Below are 15,523 nucleotides of genomic sequence, written 5' to 3'. Positions count from 1 at the left end.
AAACTATGTGTAACCAAAACTATGTGTAACCAAAAGTATGTGTAACCAAAAGAAACCGTCTCAGGCTGCGTCAGGGGAGGTTTAGGCTGGAGGTTAGGAGGAAGTTTTACACAGAGAGAGTGATTGCCTATTGGAATGGGCTGCCTGAGGAGGTGGTGGGGTCGCCGACGCTGGGGGTGTTCAGGGCGAGGCTTGACAGGATGCTTGGTTGTATGGTTTAGTTGATTAGGTGGTGTCGGATGATAGGTTGGACACGATGATCTCGAAGGTCTCTTCCAACCTGGTTAATTCTATTCTATTCTATTCTATTCTATTTGATATAGGTAAATTTTGGACACTATCTCGAGTTACTGCATAGTGTTGCAAATGTACTATCTTTCCTAATCTTTGAGACCCTTGAAATGCATACAGCAGTGGTCTGGTATTTCCAGTTATGCCAAGTTCTGTCCCAAAGGACAACTGGGGTGGCCCTAGAATGGCATAGTCCCTGGATGATACTGGGCTTTATATGGCAAAGGGATTCCTGTTTGGAATAGCACATATGAGTGACCAAGTAGTCTGGGGCTGGTATTGACAGAGTTTCTTGCTTTAGTTTGGAAAATAATGGGATCATAATGATTTGTAATGGCTGTGAACAACTGTGATAAAAAGATGGAACAAGGCTTTAAAAAAGGGGTACTTCAAGTTTCTAAATTTCTCTTATCAGATTTACTCTGTGAAGAACATTAATTTTTAGTAGACAAAATGTAATTATTCTTCACTGAAGTGAATGCAATGCAATGAGACGACAAATGCATTTTATTACTGGAATATTTACAAATATTTTTTTCCCAATTTTTGGAAAAGCTGTAATAAATTAAATGCATCTGAAATTTAGTGAAGAGAGGTGCTATTCTTGATTCTATAAATGAAAGAAAATTTGAAATTTACATAGCTGGTTATTACTTGTTTCTCCTTGAGTGACTGCTGAGAAAGAGAGAGGTTGAACTTCTGACAGCCTTGTTTTTGAAAGTATTGTCAGAAAGAAATTTTGTGTAGTGCGATTTAATTGGAATAGCTTCTTAATTAGTATTTATAAGTGGATGAATTTCTACTAATTAAACTCTTTAAAGGAGCGTGTCCATTCCTGCTAAGCAGAACTCTCTGAGGCATATTCTACCCAGAGTCTTTGAACAGAGTTTCCGTTGACATTAATAACAATTAATTGAAATAGAAATTAATGACAAGTATTGAAGGATGATTTGATCTTTATATTTTATTATTTATCCTCTCTTTTTTTTTTCCTCTTTATTAAGAAGTTCATGTGTACCTGTCTTTCCAATGGAACACTGATTTAAAAAAATAACATTTTGTTTTTATGGAAGCATAAAATACACATAATTTATGAGATAACTAACAATTATATTTCAGACAATGAAAGATCTTACTTGAAAAGAGACTAAAACTGTTGCCATAGCTTCCTCTGAAAACGGCATGAGTGACAATACACAATAAAAATGTAAAACCAGGATGGTGTAGAAAAAACTGTGGTTATGCTTATTTTCAGAGTCTGTGAACAAATAGAAATTCAATCAAATTACAATGTGGCAAATTGAAAAGGAAACACTTTTGTGTGCTTCATATCTTCACTGAATATCTGAATGTCACCATAGTCAAGAATCTGTGAAGAGCTTAACAAAAATTACAATCTAGTTTGCCAATCCCTGTGTACCCTGACAAATGACAATCTCAAGGTAACAATCTGCAGCTTTAAATGGCAGAGAGTTGGTATTAGAATGTCACTTTCCATTTGAAAATAGATGCCACCTATCAAAGGAGGCTAACGCAGTTATTTGGTGGCATACACTCCCTCCTCACCCTGTAAGAACAGTGCACTTGTGTATGTTCAAAATGAGAATACTCACAGAAGAAACTAATACATTTTATACAGCACAAATTATTTTCTACTTTTTTATCTAAAATTAGCAACAGAATTACTTGAAGGGATACAAATAGTAACGTGCTAGCTAACTTAATAATATTTAAAAAATAATGTCAAGTAATGTTTTCAGATGAGTCATATGGTATTCAACTGGAAATTGAGTTTTATTTTAGAAGGAGGTTGATTTTTAATTAGTGCTTTAAGATGTAATATAATTTCATAAGAATATGTTGCCTTATGTGGGCAGTTCTTGATGAGACAGCAGTAAGAGTAAAGCAAGTGCTTTTAGGCAGTGACTGTTAAAGGCATCACTAAGCTTTATATTCTTCATTTCAAAGGACAGGGAATCTTTGCATGACCTTTATATAAGCCTTAAGAAATACAGGCCTCTGAAAGATTTCATTTTCTTGGTAAAGCTGAAAATAAAAACACTGTGTAAAGGTAGAATTTTTATATTAATATACTATGATTTATCAGATAACCTAAGTCTACAGGATATATTCTTCCCTCTATTTTGACATGCTGTGATGATAAATAATAATTTTAATGGCCTTGAAACCTGTGAAGGACTTAAGAGAAATCCCTTTGAAGAAATATGCAGGAGTCAACTGCAGCATTTGTCTTCAGCAAAACCCAGTACTGATTTATAAAAACAGTATAAGTAATAAAAATATGTCTTCTCCAGAATTACAGAGTAGTTCCTGTGGCAATCCAGGAGTTCCACCAAAGGGTATCTTGTATGGCACAAGATTTGATGTTGGTGACAAAATCCGATACAGCTGTGTAACTGGATATATTTTGGATGGCCACCCTCAGCTTACTTGCATAGCCAACTCTGTGAATACAGCATCGTGGGACTTCCCTGTTCCTATCTGCAGAGGTAAGAGAAACATTACAGTGATGTTCTCAAATATATGCATTATATTTGTTAGTATGAAATGTGTTTCAATTATTAAGTTTTAGATTGTGGTAAAGGGGAAAAAAAAAAGCTTTTATGGATATTTTAATCTCAGTATATGCATCTACCAATTTTTAAGTTCACATCCTGTTACACTTTCATATCTCATTTATTTTGAAATATATTCAATGAAACAAAAATCTAGAAAGCCAATAATATGTAGGATATAAATATCTCTGTTCAACATGTTTAAACTATGAGACTGTAAATTTGAGACCCATTAATATTTTCTAAGGACTGATATTTTGTCAAGTATTAACTTGGATATTGAGCAGATAGAAGTCTGAAACTACCAAAACAATTGAGTTAGAGGGACTTCCACTCATTCTCAGATATTTCTATATATTATATAACCTGTATTGTAACAAATATAGATCAAATCTTTTTCTCTTGCTCGTGTTAGAAATATAGCATCACTTAGAGAATTCTGTTTTATGGGGAAATCTTATTTTCTGAGATTATTATGGAGAAATAATATTTGCAGAGCAATAAAAGGAGCTAACCTGATAAAATGGAGAAAACATCACTACTATACAGAACCAAATACAATAAAGTTAGTATTTTCATGAAACACCTTATGCCAGGCAAGGTTAAGATTCTTTTCTGGATTCACAGGTTAACTTTACAGAATGTAGCATTTATATTTGTCTAAAAGAAATATTCATTCTCAGAGGGACTACAAACAAAAATAAATCCAACTTAACTTACTATTCTGATAAATGTCTGATTAAATAGAAAAAAAAAAATAGTTGAGTTAAAACATGGTTGTCCAGTACCACAAAAAATTACTTATATGCAGGAAATGTTTGCCATTGAAAAGACCATTCTCTTGTCTGCTGTGCTTGGCTTGTTTTTCTGTGATGCTGAAGGAAATATGAAGTTATTGTTACTGCACCCTGTGATAGGACAAGGGGTAATGGAGATAAACTACAGCACAGGAGGTTCCACCTCAACGAGAGGAGGAACTTCCTCACTGTGAGGGTCACAGAGCACTGGAACAGGCTCCTGAGAGAGGCTGTGGAGTCTGCTTTTCTGGAGACTTTCAAGACCCATCTGGATGTGTTCCTGTGTGACCTGTGCTAGATTCTATGGTCCTGCTCTGGCCGGGGGTTGGACTCTGATCTTCGGAGGTCTCTTTCAACCCCTAACATGCTGTCATCCTCTTAATACTATTTTCTAGTAAAATTATATATAACTCCTGAATGTTCCCCCATGCTTCACAGATTAATGCTAGCCCATATGAAGAAGATACACAATCAAGGCATAAATTCAAATTCTGTTTGTGGTGATGATCATATCAGGAATCTGATGAGAATATTTTAACTTGCACAAAACTTACATTTGCGATAAGGTAGAAAGCTAGTGGACTTGAACATTGTTGAAATTCTTGATCTGCTTTAAAGAGTTCCTCTGATATATCTTGTTCTTCCAAATCAATGGTCTAAAACAGAGAATCCTGAGACAGTTAAGTGAAGTTGTCTGTACTTTTGAGAATATGTGTGTGGGAATTATCTTTCCTTTTTGTGTGTGTAGTTGTTTGGGGGTTTTTTGTTTGCTGTTGGTTGGTTTTTGTGTTCTTGATTTGGTTTGGTTTTGTTCTTTGGTTAGTTGTTTTTTTTTTTTTTACATAGGAAATAAATTGAACAAAGGTCTGAACTTAAAACATACTTACATGCCAGGAAGGGACCTTTTACAAAGACTTTTAGTGTTAGGATGAGAGGGAATAGATTGAAGCTTGAGAAGGTAGATTGAGACTGGATATTAGAAATAAATTCTTTACAGTAAAGGTGGTGAGACACTGGAACAAGTTGCCCAGGAAGGTTGTGGATGTCCCCTCCCCACTGCATGGAGGTGTTCAAGGCCAGATTGAATAAGGCGTTGAGCAACATGGTCTAGTGGAAGGTGTCCCTGCCCATGGCAGGGAGGTTAGAACTGCATGATCTTTAATGTCTCTTCCAACCCAAACCATTCTAAGAATCTGTGAATCTTTGAATGTCAGTGAAGTCAAGTCTTTAGATCATCTGCCTCCTGTAATCCAGAACAGCAGAATTCAAGGTGTAATTTTACTTTAGTGCATGCCATTTATATTGCCTTCACTCTGAACCAAGAAATCAGGAGGTGATTGTACTTGTGACATTGATAATCTAACAATGTCATTCTTACATGTTGTTATTTCAATGATGAGAATTTAATTAGAATCAACAGTGCTCCATATTGCCACAAGAATCCATACATGAGATCCTATTGAATGTGTGTGATGCAATTTGGTGTGCAACACTGATGTTTGTACTCTTTTAAGGTATGCAATTTTGGTACACATTTTATTAATGAATAAAAGAGTTATTTCTCAAGTATTTCCTTTTTATGTATTACTCTTTATAGGATCACTGGAGGTGTTTAGAAAGAGACTGGATGGGGTGCTTGGTGCCATGGTTTAGTTGATTAGATAGTGCTGGGTGATAGGTTGGACTTGGTGTTCTCAAAGGTCTTTTCCAACCTATTCTATTGTTTTGCCAAAGCTTTGCACATACCTAGCATTAGCTTTATTTCATATCCTCTTTCTCACTGAACATAGTTCAAATGCACAGTTTTTTTTCCACCTGTCATTTGCATGTTCTGACATTCGTTAAATACTGTGATTATTATTAGATTTACTAGAAGTGAAAACCCACCTTAATTAAAAGAAAACTAAATAGAATTTATTGTGTTTTGGTCAATTATACTGTGCACAACCCATGACTGGTTTTAAAATACAGTCTTCTTCCCTGACAAATTAATTTTGATAAGGTTGTTTTCAACAGTGAAACATGACAGCAGCTTTATCATATCACCTGTTCCTAAGATAATGTTGCAGCTTGCCGTCTCTCTATAATGCATCAAGAAAGGAATAGTTTACTGAGGATAATAAGTAAAGTTGCATTTATGTATAATATTGCCATTTTATGGAAGTTAGAATGAAAAAGACAAAATCATAATCAAGGAAATATTCTGATCTTTTAAAATTTATTTTTAAAAGTTTGTCCTACTCTAGCATGAAATCAAGGAATCTTCATTCTAAAGCTTTTTTATGTTTATTTTCAGAACACAGTTTTATTTGTATTCCTGGAAGTTCTATTAAGATATTTTTTGTTGTTGCTCGTACATGTTTACAAAATATTTCCCACTATGAAACTTCCATTAATACTTTTAACAAGAGTCTTTGTTTTTTCCACTGGTTTGAATTAACATGCATTTTTGATCAGACAAGTGCACAACTCACTGACAGTAGGTGCAGTAGGTGCTTTTATTTTTTTTTTCTTTTTTTTTTTTGCTATTTCTGCTTTTTCAGTTATTCATATGGAAGGATATTGAGTTATTTTTCCATGTATTGTCATGTCAAGTTAAAAGATTAAAGAGGTTGTTACAAAATTAAACTCTGGGAATTCTGTAATTCCCCTGCAATGTATGTATTTTAGCCTGGAGAAGAGGAGGCTCAGGGGAGACCTTATTGCTGTCTACAACTACCTGAAGGGAGGTTGTAGACAGGCGGGGGTTGGTCTCTTCTCCCGGGCAACCAGAACAAGAGCACACAGTCTCAAGCTGCACCAGAGGGAGTTTAGACTGGATGTTAGGAAGAAATTCTTCATAGAGAAAGTGGTTGCCCATTGGAATGGGCTGCCCAGGGAGGTGGTGGAGTCACCATCATTGGAGGTGTTTAGGAGAAGACTTGATAGTGTGCTTGGTGCCATGGTTTAGTTGATTAGGTGGTGTTGGATTATAGGTTGGACATGATGATCTTTAAGGTCTCTTCCAACCTAGTCTGGTCTATTCTATTCTATTCTAATCCATACCTACTTGTGCAGACATATACTTCTTCAGTGGATTTACTCCAAATAATTTTTATAAGCTCATATTTTAACAGACATCAAATATTCATATTAGAATACTTATCTCACTACTGAAGTGTTTTGATATTTCCTGTGTGCAGAACCCACTGAAGAGGAAAATTAATTGCAAGTCACTGGTATAATTTGGTGACTTTGTAGATACATGAGTATATTTCAACTGCATAAGGTAAGTTTTAGGTCAGAAAAAAATAGAGCATCTTCAAATGAAACAAAAATATGCCTGAAAGTATTGTAAACACTCCAGTACACTTTCTTGAAGGAGTATACCTGTTTATATACAACCTTAAATAGAACAGAATTGTGGAAAAAAAAAAGAATTAAACTGCACATAACTACCAAAAATATTCATGTAACAATATAAACATTTCAGAGACACATATATTTGGTTGAAGGCAGGTAAATGATTTTATGACAGTGTGGCAAATAGAACCTAGTACTATACGTGGTAAATAAACTGATTCCGCCTTTGTGTCTTTGCTGTAAGCTGGTCTTTGCAGGCTATGAAGAGAAAAAAACAAGAGATAAAGTTCTGTGCTTGATGCCATACAGTGCATTAACCTGAGGAACTGACAATATACAGAGGAAAATAAAGTGCACTAACTTAAAACCAGGGATAAATTACATCTGTAGCTTCAACCCACCACATCTCATGGGGAACAAGCAGTTTTTTGTCTGAAGCTGGTGCTTATATAGTGTTACTGCTTATCTGTGGGAAAAGCCTCAGTATAGCTGTGAAGAGACTGGATTAAAAATATATTGGATTATTTAACTTTAGAAGGAAAATAAACAGTATTGAAGATGAATTGACACTAACATATGAGGAATATCTCAGAGACTGTTCCACACATCCTTTTTCGGACATTGCAGGTCAGTGACTTAGAAAGCTAACAGTCTTATGGTTGGTGCATTAAAAAGTGTAAATGGTCTACAAATGCAAATGATGTTCTCATAAAATTAGAAAAGTTAATTAAGATTCTGGGGGAAAGGGGAGAAATGAGGAAAAAGGTCTGCCATTTTATTGAAATAGTAGTATAATATAAATCTTGTGTGTTTTCAAGTAGAATGCTGTGTACTTTCAAACAGAGCCCAGAAGCTCTGAAAAATAATAACTTGAATGAGTTCTTTAATGAAGAAAGTTACATTACCTTTTGTTACTTTGAATTTTTGCATTAAAAAAGATTTGAGTTCCTAAATTTAATTATCTTCAAAATGTTTAATTTTGAAGACCAATAGAAGCAAGCTTTTACTTCTATTAGAAACATTGAAATTGCTCTCTAGTACACCCTGCAATACTTGTATTTTCTCATTATCTCAGTGTTATTCTCAGGATAATATCTGATTCTCATTATCAGGGACATTTCACATAGCTGCATTTTACTTGTGTGAACAACTGTATCTGATCCTGAAGAGCAGGAAATCCCTATGTGAATTTTAACATATGATCAAATCCATGGATTACCTATTATTCAAGGTAGTGGTGAAACTGATGAGTTATTTGAAGCTACTCTAGGTCATTATTGATATGTTATGAGTGGGTCTTTGGGTACCTCAGCCTTCTCTTTATACCTTGTGACCAGGCCAAACATACAATATCATAGCAGCAATGTTAGCATTATTACTACATGTAGTCTCTGTGAAATGGAACTCACTGAAGATATGTAAGCAATAATAATTGTCTAACATAGTATGCATTCCTAAACCAAACAATGTTATTTGTGAGAGTTCAAATTGCTTTATGTACATTAAATTCATGTCCAAAACCTGTATTTGTTCATTTATGACAGCGAAGGCCACATCACTAAGCTCTTACGATGAGAGAAGAACTGGAAGTACTCATTGTGCTCAGATGTAAAAATTTAGTGTTCAAGGATGTACTACTGTAATGTTCAACAGGTGACTAAGAGATTTCTAAAAGATTAAGATACAGTTGACAGCTTATGAAGCAATACTAAATATCTTAAAATATTTTTCCTTATTTATCCTTTCATTAGAAATGTATATATCCAGGTCAGAATATTCACCAGAATCACACTTTCATTTGGTTTACATAATCTGGCTTTGCATATCATCATGAGATTTGAGGAATTCTTGTCAGTAGGAAGGAGAGCTGTCCTAAGAATCTGTTGGAAACTTAATTAACGATGGCCAAACCCTCATCTGCTCTGATACAGTCCAGAATTAAAAAAAGATACTTGGATTAAAGAAATCAACATCCATCAGTGCAGCAACTGTCTTAATTTGAAAAACAGGCCTCTGGAATTACATCTCCAAGCAGTATATAAAGCACTGGAGAAAGCAGCAGAACAGAACCGTTATAAATAAATTAAATTACAGTTAGGAGAAAGGAAGTGTATGTAATTATTCCAGAAAAGGAACTTTTGCAGACAGTTGCAATTCACACAAAAATAAGGAAAACACAGACATAGCAATATATCATCTTGATGCTTCTCATGTAATTGTACCAATAAGATAAAATTTAATAACAAAAATTTGTTACTGCAGTTGATACAGGGAACAAAGAGGAAAAGAAAAAAAACAGATTATAAATTCAAGAAATCTAACCCAATACTTAATAAAATAAAACTTCCAAACTACCAAAGTGTTTGATCCCACAGTTGTGTTCATGGCTAAGGATTACAACTTCTTACAAGTGCATAGAAGTTAGTGGACGTGGTTAATGAAAAATATGAAATAAGTTTTACATCCTGTTTCCAGAAGAAATTTCTTAAGCAAGGACGAAGGACACACAGAAGTAAGTAATATATTGGCCATATATAGGAAATAGCATATATAAATATAGGATATTTCAATATACTATAAATATATAGTATATTTCAATATACTATTGAAATTGTGCTGTGAAATTGCCACTGGGAGCAATATAACAGTGAGAATTGTATCTGCAGTTTAAAGGGGAGAAGATCACTCTGAAGAATCAAGATGAGTAAATGGAAAGGAGGAACTTGGTAAACTAAAATGCCAGTTCAGGCTGCTGATTGACATTTTGAACAGTAATGCGTACAGTGCAGTCATTATAGCACAATACTACAAGTGTTCATTCCAGCAAAGCTCTAGTCTTTCACATGTGATTTAAAACTAACTTCTAATCAAGTTTCTTCATTAGACAGCCTCATAGACTATTTCAAGAGGAGAGGTGTTAAATGTGTAACTGTAGCTCAGTTCCGTTTTCACCTAGTAAATTCTGCTTATGCTAGATTCATTTTCTTGTGGTATTAGTGAATAAATCCTTTCTACTTATCAATTAGCATAAATAATATTTGTAAAATAATTTGAGATACTTAGAAAGTAATTACTGGTAAATCCCAGGTTCATTAATTCAATTTACTAAACTACTTAATCCAAAAAGCTTTTGCTCCCATGGGCTTTAAACTAGACAAGAATATTTTCCTGAGATTATTGAAATTCTGTTTTGATAAAACTTTTTGTACATCTCAGTGTCTTTCTAAAATCATAATATACCTGAGTATAAATGGAAATTGTTGAATATTATTTAGTATTTAAGTACTTTGTAAACTCTGATGTATATAACTCAGTTGTAATTACATCTGGAAGGTAGAAGTCATAACAAATTATTTTTCTCTGAAGTCTTTAAAGCCTTTCAAATATTACTTCAAGAGAACAACTAATTGTTGCTGCTGGTTTTGGCTTTCTGCTGTTTGTGGCGTTGTTGTTTGGTTGTTTTTGGTTTGTTTGTTTTTTTCCTGTACAGGAGAAAAAGGATTTTATAAAGTGTTCAATTTCTATCATTAGTAGGAACACCAGTGCCTGAGGTAAAATTTTATAATCATTAACAAACACTACCACAGCAGGAACCTGGGAAAATAAATTTAAGATGTCTGATACCCACTAAGCTAAGCTTCATTGCTAATAAATGGTACAGCAAATGGATTAAGAGTACTATTTCTCTGAAGGGAGAAGGCAAAAGAATGAACAGCAGAGTAATCAATAACTAGCTGCTCTGGATACTTGAAGTATAATAATGATAGTTCTCTTATCCCCTGATGATGCAACTGATAGCTGGTTCTTTTCATGTTACAAGCAGTTATGTGTCACTCACAGTACATGATTAATAATTCCAGGGTGCTCTCATCTTCCTTGTTTAATTGCACAGCCTCATTTAAAATGCAGCTAACTCAGCAAAATTCCTTGTAAACCATTTGCTCTTTTTAGGTGTTCCAAGCAGCCACGATTGCTCTAGTTATTCTACTATCTCTAGGTGTATGGTTGCTTCATTATCAACTTTTGTTGGTCACTGTAGCACTTCAAGTAAGCTTAAACTATGTTAAGAAAAGCAAGTATATGTAACAGATATATATATGTTCTTACAAAAATCCCTAGTATTAAAAAAGACCTCCTAAAAGGGACTCCAATCCTTCACCTTGCAATTTTTCCTCACTGTAAACTTGCCTTAAACTAAGGTCAGGTTTTCCATTTCTCACATTCCGATATGTTTTTATGGCTCTTTCGAATAGGATTTTTCATGTTATTACAGGTATAACATTTTATTTATTACATTCAACTCTAATGAAAAAAAAAAAAACATAAATGTGGCATATGGTAGACCTGTGCATTGTCCCTTTTGCTTATCCTTCCTTCTGTCAACCATATATCAATAGAACAAGAGCCTCCCTTTCTGACCCTGTTTTGTCAGGAGCTGCCTGAAAGAGCTGCTTCCTGATTTCTTTTAATTTTGACTGCCAAGACTTCTGTATGACTGTTTATGAAATATATTTTAAATGGTACATATGCTAAAAGGACTTTATAAAAATGCAAAAATCTGCAGCATATCAGTTAAAAACAGTTAATGTGAATGGCTGTATAACACAGATGTGTTGAGATTGAAAGGAGAGAGAAATCAGGAGATTTTTTTTCTTTGTCTCAGTGAATTGTCACAGCATTTGGAACAAGAGTTTATCATTCTAATATATCCTTCAAGAAACTTTCTCAGGTAGTGCATACAGTTTGTTCCCAGTCATGACCCTAACTGTCCTCCAGGTAAGTCAAATTCAGCTGTAGGTGTTGTGTAGGTGAGGGGGGAGGAAGTCACCTTCTATTGTGCAAATGCATTGATTTGGATTAGAATTTGTCATGGACCAGGAAAGCCAGGAAATCTATATGGTTGCTTGTCTGGCAGAGTAACACCTTTTGAAAGGCTGTACAGAAACCATATTCAAAAATAAGGGCAGGGAATAGAGCGATATGGGTGAAACAATTTAATAGTGCTAGACCAACAGAAAATACATTCATTTTAAACGTAGATAACTGGTGGCAGTACTTATAAAACTGCAAAAGCTGTATGAGTAGAAAAGTCAGGGAACTGGAATGTTGAAAATAATACATTGCTAAAGGAGAATTCTTCCAATGAACTTAGTGGTAATGGTAAGAGACAAAAAAAAAAAAAAAAAGACAGGGGAAGCAGGCAAGACTTATTTCAAAGGATGATGCTGCAACAGAGATACTATACTATATGAAGAAAAGTATTGTATAAGAATATAAGAATTCCAGAAAGCTAAGATTTTGTCTAGGAAGCCCATAATGTGACTTCCCTTTTAATATAAAATTGAATTAATTTTGTGTTGGATCCATAGTCCTTTTTTTCTCATCCTGCCCTTAACCTTTCACTCCCAAGATGATTCTGGAAAAGCATATGTAAAGCCAGGATAATGTGCATTTCCACATAAATCTGCCTTTCAGAAATGTGGTTTTGAGAGATTTGCTCTTTTAAATTTTCTGCCTCTCATAACTGGAAGTGTTCATGTGGCTATTTTCTCTAACCACCTAGATTCTTAGATACATTGCTTGGCCTAAGGGTCATAGGTGCATAGAAGAGCCTTACAAAAAGGGTCATGCATTCTGAAGTGCTAAGCATGGTGCTGCATGTTAATTCTGCTTGGTTTGTGCTGTTGCATATATACTTGCAACCATCCTAATTTCAATTATTTTAGGATTAAATTTGTGTCTTGTGTCTACCCTGCTATTTGCAGGACTACCTGCCATTTTGAACAAGGATGCTATAATGATCTTGCTATTAGCCAAATAATATTCTCTCAGACATAAATTCCAACACTGCATATCATCTGTTTTGTGCCAGCACTATGGAGATGGTTTACAGGCATTAGTGATTCTGTAGTCCTCTAGTCCCAGAATAAATTAATGTATCATCTGCACATTGTCAGCTCAGGAGCTGGCAGGCTTGGCAGACTGCTGCACTTCAGCTGTTTTCTGGCTAGGCTAGCACATGGAAATTGAGAGATATTTTAAATGTGCACAAATAATTACACTAAAAGCTCCCTTTTCTGTCATCCCCAATATTTCACTCCTCCGGTATTCCTAAAGATCAGTCTTTCTTCTTATTTGTTGCACCATCTTTTGCATAACAGTCTGAAAGATCTATGGTCCACATCAAGAAGTTGCTACTAAAGACTTTGCCATCAATATGTAGATACATTATGAACAATATCTTGAAACTTATCAGCATCTCCTGGAGTCATAGCAGAACAAGTTTATTTATAGACAATGTCCAGGTTCTTCTGTGAGATAGAAGCTTTCAGTTAGTGGATCAATATTACAGGAATTTATAGAAAAATATGTAAAAAGTGAAGATATAAATATAAGCATTTAAAACAAATAAAGAAACTTCCTTAAGTTGGTACCTGTCATATAACTTGTAAATTGAGGAAAGAAAATGGAATTCTGGAACAAAAATGCATTTTTCTTTTGAGTTATGTCACCTCACTTTGTCTATTTATTTAAGGAATTCCAAAGACAAACTGTTCCTATCTAAGTAGAACATTTATCATAACTACTTCCAAAGATTTCATGTTGTTACACCACGATTTCAGCTTCATATGAAAAGCTAAGGCAAACCAAAATAGCATATGAAGATAAATGAACTGATTAAGTCACAGATACATCTAGCAGGTTGGTAAACAGTCAACATATAATTTTCAAGGTCTTGTAACAGCCTCCCCATAGGCTCCAAATCTGTGTGCAATTTATTTTGTTACACTATAGATTAAAAATTCAGAAGACAATTGACAGCATTTAATATGAACAGATATTTACTAAACAAAGTAGAACTGTGCAAGATGAAGTCTCTTGCTAAATCTGGAGATGAGGATCACACAAAGAACGCTTTGCAGAGCTGACTAATGAGGATGAGTATGAAAGTCCCTCTAAGAATAAGGCTGAAGTACAGGACTCCCCAAAGAAAGTAAAGAACTCAGGACAGTCTTGTCTTAAGGCATGGATGTCAGGCAACTCTTTGCAAATGCCTGAAGAGCTTTGTGTTGTGTTTCAGGAGTAAACTCTGCTGACAGTTATTCTATATATAATTTCTGTGATGAGGTGGTTTTCATATTTGAAGTCTAACATTTTGTACATGAACATGTACACACATAAATGCATAAAACATAAGAGTACTCTTACTGAGCTTCTGTATCAGAAGAAATGTTGTGTTGTTGTAGCTTATCTTGATACCAAATGTGTGAGATGGCTGACTTCAGTTCAGTTTAAATAGATTTAGGAGGTTTTCTGCAGGACCATTGTGTAGTATATTACTTTGTTGTTCGGTTGTTTTTTTTTCTATCTGTCTGTATTGCTTAGTTTCTTATTTATCTATTTAATTTTTCTTTTTTAATATAAATTTATATATTCAAACTTTGTGCAACTGTAGAATTGGTGTGGGTCAACCCTAAAGAATTACTTTATCCTTCTGTCTAGGGTGGTTGAATGTTACTTTTTTTTCCTGTTCTTTATGAAACATATCCTATATACTTCTGTGGCAATATAAGTTTGGTATTAAGTGAAGAGTTGTACTTAAACACATAAACCAAGCTGTTGCTAGACAATTAGGAATTCTTGCATTATTTGATGACCAGTTCCTTAGAGGATTCTATTCAGCCCATTGACAGTGTTTCCATGGAAACAACAACCCAAGAAGTCCTGTCTTTTTCCAGGTCTTTTTCACTAGTTTGTATTGTGCATAGGCATTTCATTTCAAATGATGCAGTAAATAGAATAATTTCATCCTCTCATTAAATAGAATATATTGCTTTCTATAATAAGCTCTGAAATTCTGTGGACCAAATGTTCTGTCCTTCTGCTGCTGCCCTAATTTTAGGCAGTTTTACATCAGGAGAGAATATTGAAATTTGTTTACCAAGGGTGAAGGAGGGAAAATTACCAAGACTGCTATTTTTCTGTCATATTTACTTTTTCTATTGGATAAAAAAAGACAAAAAGACAAAAAGAAAAAAAGAGAAAGGAATAGAAGTCAACTTCCATTTGACTTTCAGCAACTTACTAACTTATTTAATCCATTTGTGAATTTCCATATTTCTTATGTTATATTAACAGTCAGAGCATGGGGGGTTTTCTTGAACTGAAATGTTTGCATTTAAATATTTTTGCTGGGCTCTTAACTATATGTATGAAACAGAGATGCTTGAGGGCAACTGCAGAGAAAGCATACTCGCAAAAAAGATATTGCTGAGAATAATTGGCTGAGCAAATATTTTAATGAAAGATTAATTCCAACAGGATAGCAATAAATACATTGTTAAATCTACCTTTGTAATGGAAATGAAGCTGTATCAACCTAGTAATACAGGCATCTTATCAGGATTTATGAAAAATAAGAATTTAAGGAAATCTGCCTTTTCAAAGAAGTTATTTCTCAGATGTACCTTTCTTCTCATGATAATTCATCTCCATATTTTGTGACTAGTTTGTAAA

General features: G+C 34.3%; 1 protein-coding gene across 1 annotated transcript in view; it reads left to right on the top strand.

The window, feature by feature from the left end:
• The window catches only part of CSMD3 (CUB and Sushi multiple domains 3), a 386,198-nt gene that overhangs the window by 104,297 nt on the left and 266,378 nt on the right, over window positions 1–15,523 (top strand). Inside the window, exon 4 of the mRNA XM_009905784.2 lies at window positions 2,607–2,801. Coding sequence (XP_009904086.2) covers window positions 2,607–2,801 — 195 coding nt within the window. The remainder of the gene's footprint in view (window positions 1–2,606; window positions 2,802–15,523) is intronic.

Source organism: Dryobates pubescens, chromosome 14 (assembly GCF_014839835.1).
Source record: "Dryobates pubescens isolate bDryPub1 chromosome 14, bDryPub1.pri, whole genome shotgun sequence".
NCBI lineage: Eukaryota > Metazoa > Chordata > Aves > Piciformes > Picidae > Dryobates > Dryobates pubescens.
The sequence above is the reverse complement of the archived record's forward strand: the minus strand, read 5'-3'. Positions and strand labels throughout refer to the sequence as shown.